This window comes from Heloderma suspectum, chromosome 3, assembly GCF_057233095.1.
Source record: "Heloderma suspectum isolate Gila_16-S chromosome 3, 16-S_ref, whole genome shotgun sequence".
NCBI classification, from domain to species: domain Eukaryota; kingdom Metazoa; phylum Chordata; class Lepidosauria; order Squamata; family Helodermatidae; genus Heloderma; species Heloderma suspectum.
Genome location: NC_139460.1, coordinates 29962735 through 29987529, shown reverse-complemented (window position 1 = coordinate 29987529; position 24795 = coordinate 29962735). Strand labels below are relative to the sequence as shown.

General features: G+C 43.8%; 1 protein-coding gene across 4 annotated transcripts in view; it reads right to left on the bottom strand.

Moving 5' to 3' along the window:
• ELMOD1 (ELMO domain containing 1) overlaps positions 1-24795 on the bottom strand; it is a 67667-nt gene that overhangs the window by 5755 nt on the left and 37117 nt on the right. For all 4 annotated transcript variants that reach the window (XM_084841635.1, XM_084841634.1, XM_084841633.1 and 1 more), the window contains 9 exons: positions 20982-21127; positions 20044-20072; positions 19112-19209; positions 18205-18334; positions 16899-17032; positions 16131-16199; positions 15849-15872; positions 10767-10817; positions 8572-8705 (listed from right to left, as the gene is read on the bottom strand). In XM_084841635.1, the coding sequence (XP_084697761.1) occupies positions 8572-8705; positions 10767-10817; positions 15849-15872; positions 16131-16199; positions 16899-17032; positions 18205-18334; positions 19112-19209; positions 20044-20072; positions 20982-21126 (814 nt within the window). In that variant the 5' untranslated portion in view covers position 21127. The remainder of the gene's footprint in view (positions 1-8571; positions 8706-10766; positions 10818-15848; positions 15873-16130; positions 16200-16898; positions 17033-18204; positions 18335-19111; positions 19210-20043; positions 20073-20981; positions 21128-24795) is intronic.

Genomic DNA, 24795 nt, shown 5'->3' with positions numbered 1-24795 from the left:
CCCCTTTCCTAACTCTCTGGAATCTTTTGAAACTTTTAAACTTTGAGGCTGGGAGGTATTCCAGTGAACAATGTTCAGAAGATGGAAAAGTTGAAAGATTATTAAGGTCATCTCAAAAGCTGTTAACTTGTGAAAAAAATGGGTATGGGAGGACATGTTATATTACTTGACCTCATTTTTGGAAGTAAGTTCTCAAACATATAGACTGGAAACCAAAGCTGTTCCCAAACCCTTAATCCCAATAACAAGCTTAAACGGGAACTCAGTTTACAAGACTAGCACCAGTGTCATTTTAAACTGCTTTCTGTGCAAAATCCACACCACTGTTTTTGAATGTGGGGAGTTTAAAAGAACAGTAGGACAGCAACTTTTGAACAAGCAGTTTAAAAACCAGGGGCACGCACAAAGAGTGTACACAGGAAGCCCCTTGGATAGTGACCATACTTGGGAATCTCAGATTTTAGTACTAAGGGTTTTATGCAATGCTAGTCCTATTTAGTGTAGGCCCATTACAATGAATGGGGCACATGTTATACTAACATTAGACAATCCCATATCAGTTGTTGTTGTTGTTCAGTCATTAAGTCGTGTCCGACTCTTCGTGACCCCATGGACCATAGCACACCAGGCCTTCCTGTCCTCTGCTCTCTCCCGGAGTGTGCTCAAGTTCATATTCATTGCATCGGTGATGCTATTTAGGCGTCTCATCCTCTACCGTCCCCTTCTCATTTTGCCTTCAATCTTTCCCAGCAACAGGGTCTTTTCCAGGGAGTTTTCTCTTCGCATTAGGTGGCCAAAATATTTCAGCTTCAGTATCTGTCCTTCCAATGAGCAGTCAGGGTTGATTTCCTTTAGGATGGACTGATTTGACCTCCTTGCAGTCCAGGGGACTCGTAAGAGTCTTCACCAGCACCACAGTTCGAAAGCATCAATTCTTCGGCGCTCAGCCTTCCTTATAGTCCAGCTCTCACAGCCATACGTTACTACTGGAAAAACCATAGCTTTGATTAGACGGACCTTTGTCGACAAGGTGATGTCTCTGCTTCTTACTATGCTGCCTAGGTTTGCCACAGCTTTCCTCCCAAGGAGCAAGCGACTTTTAATTTCATGGCTACAGTCACCGTCTGCGGTGATCTTGGAGCCAAAGAAAATAAAATCTGTCACCGCTTCCATTTCTTCCCCTTCTATATGCCAGGAAGTGATGGGGCCAGATGCCATGATCTTAGTTTTTTTAATGTTGAGTTTCAAACCAGCTTTTGCACTCTCCTCTTTCACCCTCAACAAGAGGCTCTTTAGATCTTCTTCGCTTTCTGCCATTAAGGTGGTATCGTCTGCGTATCTGAGGTTGTTGATAGTTCCCCCGGCAATCTTAATTCCGACCTCTGATTCTTCCAACCCGGCGTTTCTCATGATGTACTCTGCATATAAGTTAAATAAGCAGGGCGACAATATGCAGCCTTGTCGTACTCCTTTCCCAATTTTGAACCAATTGGTTGTTCCATGTCTGGTTCTTACTGTTGCTTCTTGGCCATCGTACAAGTTTCTTAGGAGACAGGTAAGGTGGTCTGGTACTCCCATCTCTTTAAGAATTTGCCACAGTTTGTTGTGATCCACACAATGAAAGGCTTGAGCGTAGTCAATGAAGCAGAAATAGACGTTTTTCTGGAATTCTCTTGCTTTCTCCATGATCCAGCGAATGTTGGCGATTTCATCTCTAGTTCCTCTGCCTCTTCGGAACCCAGCTTGTATTTCTGGTAGTTCTCGGTTCACATACTGCTGAAGCCTAGCTTGTAGGATTTTGAGCATCACTTGCTGGCATGTGAAATGAGCGCAATTGTGCAGTAGTCTGAACATTCTTTGGCGTTGCCCTTCTTTAGAATTGGAATGTAAACTGACCTTTTCCAGTCTTGTGGCCACTGTTGAGTGTTCCAAATTTGTTGGCATATTGAGTGCAGCACTTTAACAGCATCATCTTTTAGGATCTTAAATAGCTCAGCTGGAATACTGTCATCTCCGCTAGCTTTGTTGTTAGTAATGCTTCCTAAGGCCCACTTGGCTTCACTCTCGAGGATGTCCAGCTCAAATTCAGTGAGCGCACTATCATGGCTATCAGGGACATTAAGATCTTTCCTGTATAGTTCTTCTGTGTATTCTTTCACCTCTTCTTAATCTCATCTGCTTCTGTTAGGTCCCTGCCTTCTTGGTCCTTTATCATGCCCGTCTTTGCACAAAACGTTCTCTTGATATCTTCGCTTTCTTGAAGAGATCTCTAGTCTTTCCCATTCTGTTGTTTTCCTCGATTTCTTTGCATTGTTCATTTAAGAAGGCCTTCTTGTCTCTCCTTGCTATTCTCTGGAACTCTGCATTCTGTTGGATATATCTTCCCCTTTTTCCCTTGCTTTTCGCTTCCCTTCTTTCCTCAGCTACTTGTAAAGCCTCATCAGGCAGCCACTTTGCTTTCTTGCATTGCTTTTTCTTTGGGATGGATTGATCTGCTACCTCCTGAACAATGTTACAGACCTCCATCCATACTTCCTCAGGCACTCTGTCTATCAGGTCTAATCCCTGAAATCTATTCGTCACCTCCACTGTATATTCGTAAGGGATATGATTTAGGTCATACCTGAATGGTTTAGTGGTTTTCCCTACGTTCTTCAATTTCAGCTGAAATATTGCAATAAGAAGTTCATGATCTGAGCCACAGTCAGCTCCAGGTCTTGTTTTTACTGACTGTATAGAGCTTCTCCATCTTTGGCTGCAAAGTACATAATCAATCTGGTTTTGATATTGACCATCTGGTGATGTCCATGTGTAGAGTTGCCTCTTGTGCTGTTGGAAAAGAGTGTTTGCTATGATCAGCGTGTTCTCTTGGCAAAACTCTATTAGCCTTTGTCCTGCTTCATTTTGTACACCAAGGCCATGCTTGCCTGTTATCCTAGTGATTTCTTGACTTCCTACTTTAGCATTCCAATCCCTATGATGAAAAGGACATCTTTTTTTGGTGTTAGTTCTAGAAGGTGTTGCAGGTCTTCATAGAACCGATCAACCTCAGCTTCTTCGGCCTCAGTGGTTGGGGCATAGACTTGAATTACTGTGATGTTGAATGGTTTGCCTTGGATTCATACTGAGATCATTCTATCGTTTTTGAGATTGTACCCCAGTACTGCTTTTCCCACCCTTTTATTGACTATGAGTGCTGCTCCATTTCTGCTAAGGGATTCTTGCCCACAGGAGTAGATATAATGGTCACCTGAATTAAATTTGCCCATGCCTGACAATTTTAGTTTGCTGATTCCCAAGATGTTGATGTTCAATCTTGCCATCTCATGTTTGACCACCTCCAGCTTACCTTGATTCATTGACCTTACATTCCAGGTTCCTAAACAATATTGTTCTTTACAGCATCGGATTTTCTTTTCACCACCAGACACATCCACAGCTGAGTGTCCTTTCGGCTTTGGCCCAGCTGCTTCACTCTTTCTGGTGCTACTTGGAAATACCCTCTGCTCTTCCCCAGTAGTATATTGGACACCTTCCGACCTGAGGGGCTCATCTTCCAGCGTCCTATCTTTTAGCCTTGTGATATGTTCCATGGGGTTTTCTTGGCAAGAATACTGGAGTAGGTTTCCATTTCCTTTTCCAGTGGACCACATTTTGTCAGAACTCTCCACCATGACCTGTCCATCTTGGGTGGCCCTGCACGGCATAGCTTATGGCTTCACTGAGTTATGCAAGCCCCTTCACCACAACAAGGCAGTGATCCATGAAGGGGCCCGTATCAGTTAAAGATAAAAAAAAAAAAGGTAAAGGTGTCCCCAGCCAGTCGTGTCCGACTCTAGGGTGTGGTGCTCATCTCCATTTCTAAGCCGAAGAGCCAGTGCTGTCCGAAGATGCTTCCGTGGTCATGTGGCCAGCATGACTAAACACCAAGGTGCACGGAACGCTGTTACCTTTCCCGCCGAAGCAGTACCTATTTATCTACTTGCAATTTCTTGCTTTCTAACTGCTAGGTTGGCAGAAGCTGGGACTGAAGATGGGAGCTCACTCCGTCACGCAGCACTCGGGTTTCGAATTGCTGTCCTGACCTTCCAGTCTGCAGTTCAGGTCTTAACCACTAAGCCACCGCGGCCCCTCTACCAAATAGTTTAAGTGTCCAAGGGAGGAAATGAAAAAAATGTATGATTGCCCTGCCAATATTTTTTCCAGTAACTTCAAGACCAGGCAGGATGTTCATAACTGCAAAAGAAGATCTGAGTTACGTGTGTGTGAGTGTGTGTGTGTGTGAGAGAGAGAGAGAGAGAGAGAGAGAGAATGAATATATTATATATATAAGCGCGCGAACATCTGGAAAGTTTATATAAATGTTATAACCTTTGCTTGCCTGCTTGCTTTATTTAATATCTCACCTTTCTTCCATTGTGGAACTGAAGGTGGCTCCATATGGTTCCCAGGTGGTCTCCCCTCCAAGCATGGACCAGACCCAGACCTGCTTAGCTTCAGCACGGTGGCTGCCTCATGTGCCTTCAGACTATGCCCTTTTTATAAAGTCTGTGTACTGCATGTTCCATTTTGAAACAGTGCATCATTCCTCTGTATCCCCCCAGAGTTTTAGATAAACAGTGAGTAGTAGTCCAATTTACTACATTGCCTGGAGCATCAGAAATGCTAGTTCTGTACTGAGGACAGTGGCCAAGTTCCACATGGGCAAGCACGATAAAAGCCAAAGGGAATGGACAAATGCAAATGCACATGCCGGCGGAATTTGACCTAGTAATTGTAAGGCCAAATTAGTCCAGCTATCATTCGCTCCCTGAGAACAAGAGCTTGCTGCAATTCAGACACACTGCCTGGAGGCATTTAAAAAACAACAAACATTTCAATGGCTTCTCTTCACCACACCACATCCTCCACTGCCAGCTAATAGAAACCAAAAGTAAATATGGTGAGAGCAGCTTAGAAGTGCATCTATTTTCCCTAGAGTTCCTTTTAAATAAAGTCTCACTCACCTGGGCTCAAATCCTTGTTCACTCAGAGCTTTACAAGGTGGCCTGGGCCATGACAGTATTCTCTAGTATAGGATCCCTAACCATGAACTGGGATTTTGAACAAATGATTTTGAGATTGTTTGGGATAATACATCACATACACATATGCACAATCTTTTACAGTGTTAGGATGTAATCTTTTTTAAATGGTAAAGTAACAGTCGATCTATCCTAGCTGCCTCTGTTGAGCCTAGATCATGGGCAGGCAACACAAGGTCCATGGCAGCATGCGTTTCCCCAACCATTTTTGGGGGCCCCGCTGCCCTGCTGCCACTGAAATTTGTCAAAAACGGGGCTACCTTCCTATAAAAGAAGCACAATTTTGCTTGAAAAGAAGGTGCATGCTCCACATACACCTTGTTTTAAAGAAAAATCTCATTTGCCGCTGCCACACTACTAAAGTTTCAGCAGCATAATCAGTGGCACAGTGGGAATTTTGATGGCAGCTGGAGAGAGGTATGGCCTCTGGTGGGGGAAATTGGCCCCTGGACCTGCTGAAGTTGCCCCTGTGGTCTAGTTCTTCCTATGTCTTGCAAGGGCCATATCCTTGCAGAAACTGTACAGAATGGAACAGGATGGGGGAATATGGAGTAGGAAGAGTTGCATGAAGAAGAGCATTTCTTGGTGGTGCAAATGGAATAGCACCACCTGGTGGGCGAGGTCTAGCACTGGCAAATCAACACACAAGCTGCCTGATGCCACAATTTGTGCAGGTGCTCCAAAACGGCTTTAGACCGGCTTTCCCAACTTGGTGCCCCCCAGATGTGTTAGACTACAGCTCCAATAATGCCCAGCCAGCATGCCCGATAGCCATGCTGGCTGGGAATTGGTCATGCTTTCTGGGAATTATGAGAATTGAAGCCCAACACATCTGGAGGACACCAGAACTCCAAGGTTCACAAAGGATTTGAAAATGTTTAAAAAAAACACGTAGAAAACTTGCACCTGGAGTCTGAAGGCCACTTCATAAATGTCATTTCCCTGCATGAAGCTAATCTCCTTTTAGGAAGTAGTATGTAGAAAGTTGGGGTGGACTAAAACGGCTCTGTTTCACTACCCCATTTACAGGTGAAATGTAAAGACAACAGCAACTTTTTGTCAGGGGGAATCTGTGGGGGCGGGGGATGAGCACAAAGCTCACCAGTGCAACTGGTGCTGTTCTCCTTGCTCACAGCCACCATTTTCCCCCAAAAGCCCCCAGAGTGGTGTTACACTGTGGTGTAGCATCACTGTGACAGGGACATCTTGGGGGGAAAACTGTCCTCCTTCCCCTCCGGCCATTGCCAAAGCTCAAGCTGGAAGGTTCTCACTTGGGAACTTTTGGCTCAGCACTAGAATCATGCTCAAGGGAGCTAATGCCTGCATGTGCAACTGCATAGAGATCCTTGGTCAGCAACTAATTATTAATTTTTTTCCACCATTTTTTGGATTTATAGCAACACGTTTTATAAAGTTCAGTCAAATACAGACATGTTGATATATAGATGACAACATGCTCCATCTTAAATGAATGTGCTGGGAGTTTTATATTGTGGCAGTCCTAGAAAAAAATAGTGACAAGGGGCACCTTTCAACATTTTCCTCCTAAACTGGGACTATATTTTAAGTTGAGCTTGGGCTCCCTTAACTTCTAAGTGCCGTGCTCCATCAGGGAATCTGTCGTCTGTCCTGGGAGTCAGCTCAGGCAAGGAGGCTCCGTGTGGTCAAGATGGCTGAGTCATATCTTGAATTAATGTTACATTTCAGGACCTTGGTCAGCGAACTTGGAGCCAGAGAACTAACTAGTTACTCCAGCAGAGTCTTGAGAGCCACCGGCAGGTTTTATAATCAGCCCAGGAGAATCTCTCTGGAAACTCCTTCCCTTCAGGTTCTGCATCTGGCTGTTAAAGGGCCAGCAGCCTTTTCCTGCAGGTATTGACTTCTCCTAGGGAATGATTCTGGCTGAACATCAGGAAAAACTTCCTGACTGTTACAGCAATGTGACAATGGAATCAATTACCTAGGGAGGTGGTGGGCTCTCCCACACTGGAGAGATGAAGCTGGTCAGGGATGCTTTGACTCAGATTCCTGCACTGAGCAGGGGGTTGGACTTGATGGTCTTATAGGCCCCTTCCAACCCTACTATTCTATGAATCTATGAAGGGGAGAAGGGGGGGGACCAGTTGGGGACTGTTCCCCATGCTCTCTTTGTTCACTAGAGGAGTCCAAAGTCCACTCATCAGAGGATGATGGCAACTTCTGGGGGTTGTGTGAACAAGACATGGGCTCCAAGTCAGTGGGCCCTGCTTCAGAAGGACCAGGAACTGGTTCAGATGCCTCCCCAGAGCCACTGTCACTGAGGCTCTGGGACACCAGTCCAGAGCCAAGACACCAGGAGCATATTTAGGTTCTGCAAAGCCTATGTTGCTATTCAGGAGCACAAGGTTGATATCTTTGCCTGCTTCAGTCATGCATTATTTGTGCGTGGGGGGGGGTATCTTGGGATCAGGAGTTATGCTGGGGGTCATATGTATGGGAAAAAATGTAATGTATGAAAGCAACCTTGAGCCATCGAGAGTGTGAGTTGCTAACAAAGTTGAGATCAATTCATTTGTGACAGACTGAGTGGGGGTTTAGTCCTGGCTGGGCTGACTCCTGATACTGCACCACCTGAGGCTAATTATGGCATTTTGAACATGGGTGGGGATGGGACACCAGGGATGAGCAGCGAGTCCAAGCCACAGAGCCTGCTATACAGTGTGGGAGAGAGGGGCAGGGAAGAGTGAGAGCTGGAAGCTTTGTTTTCCTTGGGATTGGTGGAGGTAACAGTGATAGGGAGAAAGGTTCATTGAGCTGGGGAGGAGGTGTATTAGAAGAACATAAGAAGAGCCCTGCTGGATCAGACCATCTAGTCCAGCATTCCGTTCACACAGTGGCCAACCAGCTGTCGACCGGGAACCCACAAGCAGGGCATGAGCGCAACAGCACCCTCCCACTACAGAAGACGTGACCTCTGTAATGAGCTAGGCCAAGGTTGAAGCTGGGAGATATTTAGCTCTCGTAAGGACTGCAGAGATGCTAAATTAGCTGAGGGATCTTATCAGTAAGGGAGTTTATCACAACACTGTTATCACCAGTAAACCCCCCCCCCATGCTAGAATAAAAGGGAAAACAAAATCAATAAGCAAAGTGAAATAAAATAGTATGGGGAACAGTATGGAAGATCTGCTGAAAGATCTTGGGTTCCAATTACTTTATGGTTGTTTGGAAAAAGTAAACATTTGCAATGGGAAAAGGGAAAGAGTTTATTCAGTCTGAGAATATCAGTTGCCCTATAAAGCAGAGTCAGCTATCTATTTTTGCTGCACGTCGGTCACCTCTAGGCAAATGTCAAATTTAATTTCATTTAGGGATGTGATCAACCAGTGGAACCTATGCTTTTATAACTGATCACCTGCAGTGATGTTAAGGAAAAATATTACCAGCACAACATACACAATTCTTTTTCTCCCCCTCCCTGCCTCCCCCACACACTCACTCTACTTACAGAATGTCTGCTGGAAATGGGATAATGTCGGAGCTTCTGGAGCAACATTGTAGAAGTGTGTTTTCAGAGCTCCACTAACAAGCAGGTTGTATGCAAGGTCTGTTATGTTAATGCCAACAATAGCAAAAGAGTACCTGCAAGAAACATGACAAAGAAATTAAAAGATATGGAAGGGACTAAAGTTGATGGAAGAATTGCATCTAGAAAATCCACAGCATAAACTTTTATCTAAAAGCAATACTGACCGCAGTGTCAATTGTTTTCTATGTTAAATTGTTTCCGTCGTTCGAAAAAGTTCAGATTACTTCTCATTTCATTTGTAGCTATATGGCAGCATGAGAATCTGCCAAGTCTTGGGAAATGCACCTCTGCGGTTCCACTACAGTAGCATCAATGCAAATAAATAATCTGTGGGTCTATTTTTTTTAATCATAGGCAATCACCAAGAACGCAGATGTAAATAAGGTGAACTGGGAGTGAATTATACCAGGTTGCCAAGGGTGCAGTAAGATTTACATTTGTCTGGGGTACCAGTTGATTTTCGAGCAAGCCTTACAAGGGATAAAGGAACGAGGTTCTGATTCTGCACATGGCTCTCTTTCAGGTCTTCTTAATAGCAATTCATCACTGACGAAAGTGTTCTATGAGGATGTGTTCTACCATTACAAAAATATTTCCTTGGTAAAAGTTCCCTTCATTTTGAGCAGGCATGGGGAACCAGAATGGGTAGAAGAAGGGGGAAGATGACTGAGGCTGCAATGCCTGAAAAGAGACATTATTTCATATCGAGGCCTACGGGATAGAGGGTGAAGCAACGGTACTCTGACAGACAGGATGTCTCCCTTGCCATTAGCACCCTCCCACCCCTTGAAGGCAAACAGTTCACAGGCTATTGCCAGAAGAGCCACAGTTTGCAGATACCCATGGAATTGCCTGCAACAACCACAGGCAGCAGCTGAAACTTTCCAGCCAGTCCATACAAAAAGGGCTCACAGGAAGCTGCCTTATACCAAGTCAGACCACAGGTCCATCTAGCTCAGTCGGTAGCATCCAATGCTAGTTCCACGTAGAGCAGACCCATGGAAATGAATGAGACTTAAGTCCCATTCATTTCAATGGGTCTACTCTACATAGGACTAACAGTGGATAATAACCAGTATTGTCAACACAGACAGGTAGCATTTCTCCAGGGTTACAGGCAGGAGTTCTCTCAGCCCTACCTGGAGATGCCAGGGATTGAACTTGGGACCTTCTACATGCAAAGCAGAGGCTCTACCACTGAGCTATAACCTCTTAGGAAAGGAGGAAGAAGGGGATGAATCAGCGGCACAGCCACTGCTGCCACACAAGTGTCCCAGGTTCAGAATAGGAAGCACAAGGCAGCTTCTGTGGAGCTGCTCAACAATCATACGTGGAGATCCCCTCTCCTGGTCCTCGAATTCCATGTTAAAACTAGCTGATGACAGTCAGCATGAAGCTTGGAAAAATCTCTAGCCATTGCTGGTGGGGGCTGGCCACTCTCAACCCTTTGCAAGACGCACCAGCGCAAACACTTGTTTACATGGCTGCAGCTAGAGCAGACCCTAAGAATCAAACCACTTAAGACTGAAATAAATCATTCGAAAGGCAAATAATAACAACAACAACCTTCCACCATTCTATGGGAAGTGTGGTGGGCCCTAAGTAGAGATGGGTGAGAAATTTGTTCAGCTTGCATCTGAATGCAAATTTACCTAATTTTGCACTTTTACACCACTATGCAAACTGAAACTTTATGGTTTTTTGGAAATTCACACTATTCCAAATTTTATAATGGACTTCTCCAACTAAAAAATGCCTACAAAAAAGCACATACTAGCGAAAGTAATGTTAAAAAATGCATTGCGTTAGGAAAACTCACTTACTAAGTATGTGTATATTACGCAAACATGCATACAAAAATACATGCATTAGGGGAAATGTGCAAAAAAAAAGCTTATGAATGTCCCTGCGAACATTTTTTAAAAAAAATCTGTGTAGGGCAAACCAAACTTAAGCCTGAGACATTCTCAACATTCAAGACAAGAATTTTCAATGAATTTGAAAAATGAGAAAACTGAAATTGACAGCTTTTCTAGTCCTCAGTAAACATAACAAAATTACCAACAAAAAAAGATCAGCAAAATGATATTGCTACATTGGAATTTTACACTTACCCAATGGCTTTATCATACTTTTTCTTCTCCCACTCCGCCTTGCTGAATTTACTGGGGGGAAAAATTAAATCAGATGTTACTGTACAAATGCAAAATGGATTCTCTCTGCATAATAATCATTATCCAGAAAAGGTTGATCAACTTGGTAGCATTTTACTCTGACTTTGGTGAATAGAATGTTTGTATTCTTTTAAACCCAAGCAAATGCAAAACCTCTGAATCCAGCTCAGCTCACTTGCCTTATTCCACTATCACTATAACATCCTCATCAGCGCAATCTAAAAATTTAGTGTGACTTCAGTATTCTCGCTGTCAAAGGCAATTTATTCTCTGTGTGCTGCCTTAAAAAAAGGAGGAGGAAGATTGGGCAATTCTGTTACACTACGGAAGACGGGAGTAGGAATCTGTGGAAAGCTCTCTATTTTTTTCAACTCTGAGCAAGGTTGACTGTAGCCTTTGATATTCTATATAACAGATTTGACATAAATCACTGGAAACAAGCCTGAGGAACTAACACTGCTACCGGAGTGAGAAGATGAAAGGAAAGCATATTGCCTTCGTGTCCAAACTTTCTAAACACTTGGGAGCCAGTTCACACAGGGCTCGGCTCAGCATAAATGCCATATGCATAGCAAAACATGACATTGGCCTAGGGGTGGCACCTGTCCTCCCCACCATATATAATCTATGTCATCTGAATCCCCGAAGTGTAGGCTCTAATGCACTCTCCCCAATCTGGTGCCTCCTTGATGTGTCAGACTACCACACCCATAATCCCCAGAGAACATCGCCAATAAAGAGGGCAAGGTTATGGAAGGCTGAATTAAAGCCCTATCAATTTGATCCATCCCTGCTGAAAAAAGGGGGCAGATCATAGTTGGGATCACTCCTGAGTCCTGATTGGCTCCTCCTGCCAGTGGGAATGGCTAAACAAGCCAGAGTCTCTCCATCCTTGGCTTAGTTAGTGTGATGCACAAACTGGTATTCTGGCTTGTCTCTCCCCCAAGCCAGAGTTGTAAGCCAGGGTTGGATTGTTGGGGGAGAGACAAGCCAGAGTTCCTGATTCAGATGACACACTAATCAAACCAGGGAAAGAGAGTTCCTGGCTAGTTTAGCCACTCCCACTTTTTTAGTCACTCTCCCTAACATTTGAGAAGGTGATCAAAACTGTTCAAGCAAGCTTTTGGAAAGAAATGACAACTACAGAGGCTGTTTCTTCTAATTCTGATGCTGTCTTTAATGCAGACTTTGTTAGGCACTAACTTTTTTGATGAAAAAACAAGATGTAAACAAACAAATGTACCCCCCCCCCTTTTTGTTTGTTTTTAAAGATGCACACTTTCACTTCAGCAAATAAAAGGTGGATGCGAGGACATCAGCTGACAGGCACCACACAGGAAAAGTCAACAGGGCAACTCACACCACACATTTGCAAAGATGCATAATTCATATCCAAACTAACATTGGGTTTAAATGTATTTAAATATCACATCTAGATCTTGGCCTTCTTCCAAGGCACTGAGGGTAGCAAGTTAGCCTTTGGTTGGTTACTGTTTACAAGCTTTTCAAATTGTTTAAATTATTTGTGATTGTATTTTAACTGTACTTTAAGCAGGACTTTTTCTCTCCCTCCAGCCAACACCCTCAACATTTCACAGCTCCTAGAAGCTACTCAGCATGCTCAGCCATGATGAGGTTGCTTTTTGTGTGCATTATTTTTGTTTTGTTATGGACCAGGACTCCGAACCTGCGTCCTCAGAGGATTCTGCCCCTTGTCCTCAAAAGAAGAGGTTCCAGAGTTAATGGTTCAGGGAGAGGCCTCAGCTATGGAAAGGCTTCATGATGCTTTCACCTCCCTGGGACCCAGTTCTCTAGAAAGACCTTGGCGTTCGGCTCCCTTGTGTCCAGAGGAGGCTGCATTACCATCACCAGACTCTGAAGACAAAACTAGCATGCCACAGCCACTCCCAGACTGTTTCAGCCTGAGGTTGCTAAAACAGGCCAGTCCACTTTAGGAGGTAAAGCCTCAGTCAATACGGAGGCAGGGCCAACAAGCCTAAATGCAACCAAAGTCTTATTTAAGGCTCAGACTTGCTCTGCCCCTTGTTGAAGCAACATACAGACCACCGTCTGTTCTAGCCTCATTTGGAGTTTTCCAGGGTGCTGACCTATTCCTGTCTAGCTTCCTTATGAAACCTGACCTGTAGAGACCTCTGTTAAAGATAAAACCCATGTTTTTATCTCCTTTAGTTTACAAAATAATATATTTCTGCATACCTGGGGAGTCTCCTGTATATGCAGGAAAAACACTACCTGGTCTGTAGGTGGCCCTGTTTCACTGTCTACCTGGTAAGCATTCTTACGGCAGAGGAGGACTTGAACCCAAGTTTAATACACTATTAAGCTACAACCCACTGCCCTGATCTCCTTGTCTTAGAGCATGATCTATTAATCAGGCAAGCTACAGGCTATTTCTTAAAATAATCTATGATAAGAACTATATAAAGAGCAGTATATTATTTAAATACATACATCCATGGTTTATAGATTACAGCCCTCATGTACCTATAAAGAAATGGATGTTCCTATCATTCTGGGTAATACAGATCCTTGAAACTTTGCTTTCTACATTTGGTGCTGCTGCTGCTACTGAAGAAACAATGATAGGCCCTCCAGATTTTTCATAGATACCAGAAAGTACCAAGCCGTAGAAAGCACTCTTACCAGCAGTAATGAATGCCTACCCAGCATGAATCCTACTCCAAATATTAATATAGACACATTACATTTCATATCACCACCACCAGCATCTCAATAGCAACCAAAATGTACTCTAGAAGATGTATGCCTCTAGAATTATTTCTGTCTCCGGTGGATGCTTTTTAATGGAAAATTGCATGCACAGTCACAACACAATACCCCAAAGAGTCTCTAGGGCAAGCACACAAAGAATAATAGGAGGACTTGCAGTGCCACAACATCCCCATTCAGAAAATGGAATTAGGCTTTGTCCAGCACTGTGGAAAAAACAGTAACTCATACAGTCCTGAGTTCCAAAACCTAATCACCAAGGGCCAAAGTGCTCACAATTCCATATTTTAATTTTTAGGTGGACTTTTCCACCTAGCACAGATTTCAGGGGAAGGAGGGGCCGTTTATCACAAATGGCAACAAGAAGTTAAAACTGGCTGCCATGCCACAACTTGCAAGGAAGAAAAAATTATGTGAATAAATACGTTTTGACACGGCATTGTTTAATTTCTCCAAAGCACTGCCACATACGTACATAATATGGCCTAGCACATTGATATGGTTTATAGTGCAATGTTGCAGTTGTGCTTCAGGATAAACATCTGCCAGGAACTTACCTCTGGGAGCAATTCTGTGAATAAACTAGTTAATCAGGGCTTGTTGTGGCTTACGTCTGGGCAACTGGGTTAGCTACATAGTCCTAGAACATGTCCAAGATTTCCCATGTTCCTGATTTAGAGCTTCAGTACTAGGAATGGGTTAGAAATTTGTTCAGTTTGCATGAACTTACCAAATTCGCACTTCCTGAACCCACACACAAAATGGAATGCAGTTATATGGTGATATCTGCACGGTTGTGATGCAGTTTGCAAATTTTAAAATATGCACAAAAAATGCATATAATGGGGAAAGCAGCAAAAATGTCATCAGGTTGCCACCAAATTTTGGCGGCTAACTATGATGAAAGCTTAACAGGGACAAATTTAGCTTGGAAACAAGGGGAGAAGAAAATGGTCCTGGAATCTGTGAAGTTGCCCACTCCTGATCTAGTCCATCTCTCTAACAATGAACCAAGAACCTGGTAGCCTTCAGATGTGTTGGACTGCCAACTCCCACCATTCCAGTTCTCATACTTAAAGCGATAGAGCTACATCTGGATGGCACTTGGTTTTGGGAAAGCTGAATTAAAGGCTTTGCTAAAGTGTTCCCCAATGCCATGGTAAGGTTAACTGGCTGAAAGGAATCTTTGAAGGAGATGGGTGGGAAGGAAGAAGCATATTATGGGCCTGTAACAGCCTTCCCCAACCTTGAGCCCTCCAGATGTTTTGGACTTCAACTTCTATTAGCCCTGTCCAGCATTATCAATGGTCATGACTGCTGGGAGTTGTCTAAAACATTTGGAGGGCACCAGGCTGGATAAAGCTGAGCTATAAGAAGAAAGCTAACTACTATATGTTCCCCAGAAAATCCAGTTATAAGGCACTAGCTCCAGCCTGCTTCTCCAAAACAAGAGGCAAGCAGATCCACTAGCTCTCTTCTGTTAAATGGCAAGCTAGGACACTTCCCATCCAGTAGACATACTTAGGAGAAAGTGGAGGGCTTTACCCAGTAGGTTACAGGCCTTCCTCACAAGTAGATCTGCGAGGAAGTCAGGTGGGGAGGAAGAGAACTCACAAGCACATACACAGACAGCAGAGGATGGGTGAGGTTGGTAGTATCATTGAGTAAATAAAGATAACAGGCAAGAAGTGCTAAAATGCCATCTAGTCTAACCCTCTGCTCAACACAGGAAAACTAGAGACAAATCATCCTCAACAGATGGCAATCTAGTCTCTGCTTCAAGACATCCAAGTGACCGAGAACCCCCCTCCACAGGTAAGTGGTTTTATCGTCAAACTGCTTTGTTGTTAAGACGTTTCTCCTAACGTTCAGCCAAAATCTACCTTCCTGTAACTTAAGCTCGTTAGATCTAGTCCTGCCCTTAGGGGCAGCAGAGAACATGTCTTTGCCCTCTTATGTGGCAGTGCTTCAGGAATTTGAAGAATGCTGTCATGGCCTCTCCACCACCCCCATCTTCTCTTCTCCAGGCTAAACATACCCAGTTCCTTCAACCTTTTGTCACAGGGCTTATTTCTTAGACTGCTCTCCTCTGAATGGGGAAGATGCATTCATTCCTCTCACATAGATCTGCTTACAAGGAAGGCTGCAGCTTGCCCCTTTCTTTGTGGGATCCACTCTGTATCTGCACTGCCCCATCTCCTAGAATACAGTTTAAATCTGCTACAAAACTCTGTTTCAAGGCTTATAAAATGGAAAAGGAAAAAAAAATACCTTAGCTCCTCTTTAGTGACTTCCCTTCATTGTGAAAGATGAAAAAAAAAGAAAGAAAAAATAAGTGGCTTTAAAAAAAATCAATATAAACATGGATCAGACTTAATGTATTTAACAGTAAAATAAATATGCAGAATATGTAAAATCTAGGCTCTCCAGTCTAAGAAACAGAGTTCAAGAAAGACAGAGTATCTTGCATATTAACAGTAAAAGCAATGCAAAATAGTTGCTAAAGTGATTTATTTATTAGATGCTGCTTCTATTTCCAGCTTCAAATGTTACCTGTATTTCGGTTGAAGAGAGTCAGAGAGGATCTGCTGAGCTGCAGCAGCATCACGTTCGGCAAAGTATCTGGAGGGGAAAACACATTTCAGACTTTAATAACACCTCCCAAAAGAACTGTAGGTGCATTTCCCCCATCCCATGGAACTGTACGCAGAGACCCTGTTCATACAAAATAAAGTAACAGTGCAATCTTATACATGCCTACTCAGATATAAGTCACACTGAGTTCAGTGGGATTTTCTCCCAGACAGGTAGTTAAATTGGACATGTAATCCTCTTCATGTGGTGCTGTAGCTGGTGTGTGCTGTTCCCCTCGGCGTAATACATAACTCAGTGTGTGAGGTGGGCTCGTATATTCTAAATAAATATATACATAGCAGAGACAAGGAAAAATTCTGGCAGTTAATGCAGTGTTTCAGAAGTTATGGGATTACCTATCAATGGTAAAATTAGCACAATGTGCCAAAAACCAAAGGAAAGAAAAAGAGAAAACGGCAGACTGGATACTTCTGTTAATATTCATTAAGGTCTCCAGTTTTTAAGTAAATACAAAACATTGTTTTAGTTGGTTGTGAAATAAATTGTTCATAAAAAAGGAAGAAAATAAATTATTTTTCAAAAAGAGGGATGGAATTGAAATAAACCGAGGTGGGAAATCTCCAAGCATTTCAAGAACAGCAATTGATACGAGTCAGAAATGTATTGGTGGAAATGTAACTTGTTCCTTTTATACTCAATCTTTAAGAGAGACAAAAATATACTTACAACAAGTTATATAACCCCAGGAGGCCCATTCCTCTGAAATCTGTTTTAGGATCATCACCTTGGAAACCAATTTCACACCACTGCTTGGAAATCCGAGCTTCCAATGGGGAATTGGGTTTCAGCGATTTCCATAGCTACATGAGGGGAGAAAGAGGAAGTCATAGGTACATTACAACCCAGGACGTCTGTGGACTGACATTTCTGAAATCAGTTCTCTACAGGCTTCACCTTCATTGTTATGCACAGCATTCAGAGGAGCCTGAGGCAACATGCCAAATAAAGATTGAGCAAGAAGTGCTCCTTTGACACAGCAGGCATTTCAAACATGGCCGCTGGGAAATGCTGTTTGGCCGAAAGTAGAAATGGCGCAAAAAAGCTTAACAGGGACTCATTGTGTATATTCATTGGCTCTATACAGACCCCTAAGCGGTTTATTTAGTTGTAAATCTCAGTGTGGTTCCAAAGCACAAGGCGATTAAGCCTTTTTGATTCTCCAAACGTTGAAAGAATTGTTTTCCCTTATGCCAATTTCACAAGGGCACAACAAACAGAGGCGGAAAGTAAAAATAAAACAGAGACCCATAACACTGACATAGCACTGCCTTCTGAACAGAGTAGTATCGGAGACCTCTGACAAGTCTGAGGCATCAGCTTCCAATTGCTAGAATCCTGGGCAAATGAATGCTTGGGGTAGTTTTCTGCTCTAGAGAGACACAACAAGAAACCCTGCAAAAATAATACTGATAATTCACTCAGCTAATTTTTTAATTGAATGTGTCACTGTTATGTTTATACTATCAGTTTAATATGTCTATTTTAATTCATACAAGTTGCTGTGCTCAATCAGGTCAAGAGTCATTTAATTTAATCCAGCATTTTGTTTCCAGTCAGATTTCCCCATCCATCTGTCTGCCCCCGCCCCCCGCTGCTGCAGGATACTCCTATCATGTGTCTTCTGTGTCAGGTATCATTTGGCCCAGATATTCCCTAATAAACTGGAATTGACAGGCCGTTCTCTCAGTAAAACAAACATCTTAACAGTATGAGCTGTTTGACAGAATAGCAGACTGCCTTGGGAGGAGGTGGGCTCTCTTTTGCTGGAAATATTCACACAGAGGCTGGACAACCATCTGTCAGGGATGCTGGGCTTGCATCTCACACTGTAGATCAAGCTTTGAGCAAGCAGTAGGACTAGATGGCCTTCCACTCCACAACCAAGCCTTTTGACGAGATTGTGAGTGCACTGTTTTATCAGTGGTCTCTGGAAATCTAAAAAGCTCCTTGTAATGGTGACGTGATTGTGTACCTTCAGAAGCATTTCTTCGTGCTGGGAATCTTCAGAATCATAGGGCTCTCTACGCAGTTTTTCAACCTCTGCAATCAAATTCCTGTACCCTACAATCTGTAGGAGGCAGGCCTGCAGAGATACACCTAGCCTAGAGTAAAAAGACAAACAAAACAACAGTGAGTTAACACACTGCATTCAGCAGCTTGGCTCTGCATGATTGCAATTACCACAGTATGGAGCTACACCCTGTTCCTCTTCACCATGCAAAGTGCATTTATTGAGACAACATGGGAGGTTGCTCAAAAATCCAACTTTCTATTTCATCCGTATTGTTTTGCCTGCACTAGTAGCAACGAAGAGAATGCTGCCACCTCCCTAAGATTATGCCATTTTTAAATCTGCCTTTGGGAACACTACTCTTTGCTGCTCTCCCCCAAGCCTTCCCTTCTCAGGAGACCTGCTTCCGTCCCCACCTAAGAGGCGGATAAAAAACCTGGAGTGGGCATGTGTGTGTTTGTATTTGCATGCGCACATGTGTAAAAGGGCTGTGTTTTCCAACTGTGCATTATGCTGGCAAAGGAAGTCGCAGCAGTATTTCATTTCTCAAATGCCACTGGAAAAGTAATGAAAGTGCTACTATAGATGCAGAGAGAGAACTGGCATCAGGGCTTTTTCACTCGGAGTCTGTTAGCTTCTGTCTATCCTGTGACAATTCCAATGAACAGGTTTTACATCTGTTCCTATTCTTGTGGGAATCACAGCATATTAGCGCTGCACAGTTTTTCCAAGATGTACCATTTCCCATTACCATACCTGCTAGAACAACATTTCATTCCTGCATTATGGGGTGTTCTCCTTTGTGTTTGAACAAATCATATCAAATACACAAAATAACACACATACACCTCCACATGCACAAACTTACTGCGGGTTTACATCCAGGTTAATCTTTTTCAGTTCCATGATGGCATCTATAGTTTTTTCAATAGCATCTGGATGAACACTTACTGAACTTTGGAGCAACTGAAAAAAAGAATTTAACTCATATCAGTTAACTCATATCTATAGAAACAGAAATGTAACAGACATGACCGAATGTAATTTTTTATGAGAGCGACGACATCACAAACCTGCACTGCTATTTATGCATACATCAGACTGAATTATGGTCAACCCTATCAATAAGCTAATGTCGCCTCTCCCCAAGCAGTTCAGTGACTAGTGCTGTGCAAGCCACTATCCTGCAGTCTTAGTTCCCACCTGCCAAATGAGATTAGTAGCAATGTACTTCGCAGGGGTGTCGGGAGAAAAACCAGACTTGAAAGACTGACGATGAACTTAACATGTTAGAAACTGTTGTACAAATGCTTAACAATACCCCCGTTATCTCTTGGTGGTCTTGACATTTGCATGGATTATTCTGTGTGAGCCACCGGGCATATGCTGTGTCTGATAAAGACTATTATTACTGTTCTCTTTAATTTTATAACATTTTTCAGCTCACAAAGTATTCTGCAAATTGCCATCTCGCTGATACTCAACAGCAGTCCTATGAGAAAGATTAAGGTGAAAGATCGTAACTTGCCGAAAGACATCCCCAGAGCATCACAGCCAAGTGGGAATTTGAACCCAAAATGCTTAAAGATGTCAGGTAGCTTTCTTGTGGCCACCGAGGTAAAAGGACTGCACTCCTGCCCCCCTTTACTGGCTCTTTTTGTTTATTCAGGCACTGAATGTATACTTATATGTAGGTTAGTGAAGCTCTCTGTGATCGTATTTACAAGGCTGCATAAACTGCTAATACAACTGGCAAAAGGGAAATGGGAAAACAGTGTGGAAAGTTAGGCTTCTACTCACCTTATTTTTTGAACTCCTCAATGAAGTTTCTGTCAAGAAAACATATTGGAAATGTTGGATTTTTATTAGAGTTTAGCATTTCAGCAATGCAGCAAACCATGTAAGTACATCAAAAAGCTTTATAATCATATCATCAAAAATGAAAAAGGGTAAGGAGAGAATTACACAACAAATGGAGCTGAATTCCCAAAAATACACAAAGCGTTCTCGTATCAATATAATGAAAAGTTAAGTTGTGTGTGTTCAGTAATATAAAATAAGTTTTTATTGATTGGGTAAGGCAACATTCTGTTAAGGAAAACATTTTTAAACATGAGCTGAATGTTTATGCTAACTGAAAGCCAAATAACATACTATACTATACTATACTATACTATACAATACAATACATAAAAGCCAGTTCCTTCCTTCTGGCTCTTTGGGACACTTTGGCATGTGTGGGGAAAGGAATCATAGAATAGTATCATAGAATAGTAGGGTTGGAAGGGGCCTACAAGGCCATCGAGTCCAACCCCCAATTGGAACACCATGTGCTTTGCTCAGATAGGGACTGGCTCAGTTCTTGGTGGCTGCCTTTGAGTTCAATGGGACAGAGTACATGGGCTGCAATTTAGGGAGGGGTGATGGTTGCCCAGTGTCTGTCTGTGCACAAAGCCCTGTAGCGAGGATGACCTTTCCAGGGGGCCTTTGCAATATATAATAGGCCGAGCAAGGGGCTGGATGTGCCTGTTCTCATCTATCTTGGAAGCTAAGCAGGGTCAGTCCTGGTTAGTACGTGGATGGGAGACCGCCTGGGAATCAGGCTTCCTGCACTGAGCAGCGGGTTGGACTCGATGGTCTTGTAGGGACCCTTCCAACCCTATGATTCTATAAAGAAACACAGGAACATCCAGAACAAAATTAACACAACCATTTAGTGTTGTTTTATTTACACTTACCAATTTTCATAGTTCTGCCAGCCCCAGGTTTTGTATTGTAGCAGATCCTCTGCAGTTCACACCGTCCTGTCAGTTTCCTCACCACAAATTTCAGGCAGCGCCACAAGCATTTGCAATAGAAGTACAGGCACACCTGGACAAGCATTCTGTCAAAAAGTGAAAACTCGCAACAAGCTCCTCAGACAAGCAAAGAAAAATCCCCCATGAGCCTCTAGAAAAGATCTCATTCTTCTAAGTACCTTTGAAAAAGGATCCTTTGAACGCACCATCCTACAGGGGCCTACTGTCAGGAGAAAGGCTTTTTGATCTTTAATTTTTTTAAGAGTCTCATGGTAAACAAAAAACTGCTCTCAGGGAAGGATCACCCCAAAGAGTTTCAGTTCTAAGTAGCACACTGTCTGAATATATGTACACTCACACAGTTGTGCATCATTCCCATTCCCATAATTCCAACCCTACTATTCTATGATTCTGTTCTATGAATACGGGGAAAGAAGAGTATGGCTTAATTTCTGTAGTGCTGCAATCACTGCATAATGCTGTGGAACAATACACTTGGTAAGTACAAGTACATTTTAGAGCAGGGCGCAGAACGCTTTCGGGGGGGCACACTGCCCCCACACCAGGTCCTCTATATGCCAGATGTTGTCAGAAGCCAAGCCCCACCCGCTGGAGGAAGCCCAGAAACTATGTTGGCCAGATTAGGAAGCACAGTGGGCTGGATTAGGCCTGCATGCCAGGGGTTCTGCACCCACGTTTTAGAGGCAGAGACAATTCCTTGTGGCCCAACCTCTCCAAGGCACCATTGCCAGAACTCCAGGGCTTCAACCAGGAACCTCATGGGACTACTGGGGAGGGGGGCGGCTTCGTGCGCTTCCTGGGACTGTATGCACTCAGGCGTCAGAGCCCTGCTCAGACAGAAAGGGGGAAAGGGTGTGGAGTACCAGTCCCTGCAATTGGCAGCCAATATGAAGCCTCTGCATTGGCCAGACTTGCTGTGTGTTGCTAAGAGACTGGCCTTGCCTGGTCAAGGGAGCCCACTTCTGCCCACTATGCTTCAGGCCCCAGTTCTTGGCTTCAGCTCAAGCTGCCGGCTCCAGGAACTGACTTCAGGAACTGCAAGGTGGAGAATACACCCTCCATGTCTTAATTTGGGCATGGCTGTCCATAGCCCCAGCCTGGCCCCCGAGACTTATTTTCTCTGTTCTTCCAATGTACGCATCTCTCTCTTTTGTGAGGATGGAGTGCAGCAGGCTTCCTTCACAGAAAGCCTGTGTGAAAGGGGTGAGGGGCAGGACCACTCAGGTCACTTGGACTCATTTCGTTGGCGCTTCTAATCAAGAGCGCCAGCTGATTCCTAGATTAAAGGTCATCAAGCATTAGAACGAGCTCTGGGTAGGTGTGCTTCAGTCGGCAGAAGAAAATGGTGTTCCTCAGGAAAAGTCTTTCAAGGACATAGTCCACAAAGCACATCTGATGGACTTTGGTTTAGCTGAAGCAAAAACAGCCTACAACTGGGCCAGCTTTGTGCTCAATCCTGTCTGCAGTGTATGATGTGCCACAGATACTGGGACACTGCAGATTGCACAGATCAGGCACACACTGAACACAGTTATATGTATAAGTTCAGTCTAAGTGATAGTAAACAGAGGAATGTCTATTTACCTTACGAACACTGTATGAATGTTAATGTCAAGGGCTCCTTGGAGGTCTCTCTCTGTCTAAACCAGTAGCCAAGTCCAGACACAGACAAAGGAATTCCTTTCAAAGCTTTATTCTTCTTTTACAACTTAACAACTATACTGATTGCAACTAGATCTGAGCAGCACAGTACCTATGCCCTAAGTTGGAACAGTTGGTCCCCATTTGAAAGGGAATTACTGGCAGACCCCTGAACTTAAGGACTAGGGAGAGTCCCTCCCCTTTTCCCTTGGAGCCTCTGGGCGCAGCCGTTGTTTGTGCGCCCTCCATCTGGCGCCGCTCTCTGCGTCTGTGTCGCGCATCCACCAAGTCTGCTATCTGTGCTCAGTCACTCCCTGGACTGCTAACTAAACTAGGAATGCTGGTGGGAGGAATCTCCATCAGCTGTTGGTCCTGGGAAAGAGGAGCGCGCTCCTCTCCCAGGAGCGACTGCTCTTCCTCAGAATCAGAACTACTCTGGGATTCTATGGGCTCAGTGTCCACCCTGACAGTTAATGTCACCACTGAAAATCAAACACATCTTCAAGTGTAAGGAATCGCTATCTCCATTTCAAACTACCCATGGAGTAGATTCACGAAGAAGTAAATGGAAGACAGAGGGGAATGAGGAGAAAGAAAACAGCTTTTTCTGACTCTGTTACTTCGGTTAGGAGTCCTGAATTCGGAGCCTTTCCTCACCAGGACCAAGTTTGCAGTGCTTTCTGAAATAGATTTGCCATTTCTCTCTGTTCCTGAGGCTGTGCTTTTAGCAGATTTTTCTGCATAAAACTGCATTAAATTTGTTTGTTGTGCAGCTTTCAAAGCAGGGACTCTGTGACAGAATAATGAGACAATGACAGAAAGCGGTAATCTTCTCAGTTGTTCTATATCAAAATACCTAAAAGTCACCAGGGTATTCTAATTTGCAGGCTGTGTTTGGATGTCAAGCTAAACTGCAGTTTACCATGACTAGAACAAGCACAGCAAGCCTTGGGCTTGTGCGACCCCCACCCCCTTCAGAACAGTCGGGAAGAAGTATTTGGAAGCTTTTGCTTTTAATTTCCATTCACCACAGTTTAGGGAGCAATCCTACTGGGACAGGCAGCTGCCTATGAACTTGGAGGCGACCGTCTATCCAACGCAGGGCCGGAGAAGCGTGGAGGGGATCATCTCCTCCGTGCTTCAGCCGCCCTGCATTTGCGGCTGGACATCTGATTTTGGCTGTCTCGCTGCAGGAAGTCGGAGCGTGGGAAGCGGCGGCCGGACGACACATTGGATGTGTCGTACCGGATTTCTGACTTCCCCACCCCAGAACGCCCCCAGGAATGCCCTGTTTTCGCTGCTCCGTGCTCCTCTTCCGAGCGTGGAGTGCGGGGCCATTCCGTGCTGCCTACGAGGCAGCACAGGAGGGAGTGAAGGTCAGTTCCTGGGAACCGACCTATCCTATGGCCATCTAGCTGCTGACTAGAGGCCATGGGATTGTGCCCTTAGCGTGTTTCCAAATCCTAAGCTGTGGTTAACGTCAACTATGGTTTGTTTAACCTAAGGTTTCAAGTTGGCCTGTTTCAATAAATGATAGTTAAGATTAACAACAGTTTGTCAGGTTTGGATGACACAACAAGCTGTGGTTAATCTAAAGCAATGCATTCAAATGCCCCCCTGATGCTGTGCCTGTTCTCACCATGCTAAACTATGGTATAAGGTGACATCCAAATCAGGCCACTGTGTCAGTTCTGCCTGGGCATCTTCTAGATTTGCACACATGGAACTCCTGAACAAGCAGCCTTTCCCACTCATTTTAGTCATTTTATATCATCCCTTATATGCACTAAGCTGCCTCTTCCATTTACGCTATTGCTGAAGTTTGCTTGCACAGATACTCCATGTGCTCCAGAATATAAGCTCTAGGCAGAGACGTGTCATTTTCTTTTATTACACAATACCTAGTGCAACATTAGGTATTTATGAATGACTAACAGCACAATCCTATGTATGTTTTCTCATGAGTCAGTCCCGCTGTGTTCAATGGGGTTTACTCCTAAGTAAGTATACACAGGATTCCAGTCTACATAAATAACTGAATTTGTACACTTGAGGCCCTGTACTCGCAAGAGATCGATGAATCTGAGCTTTT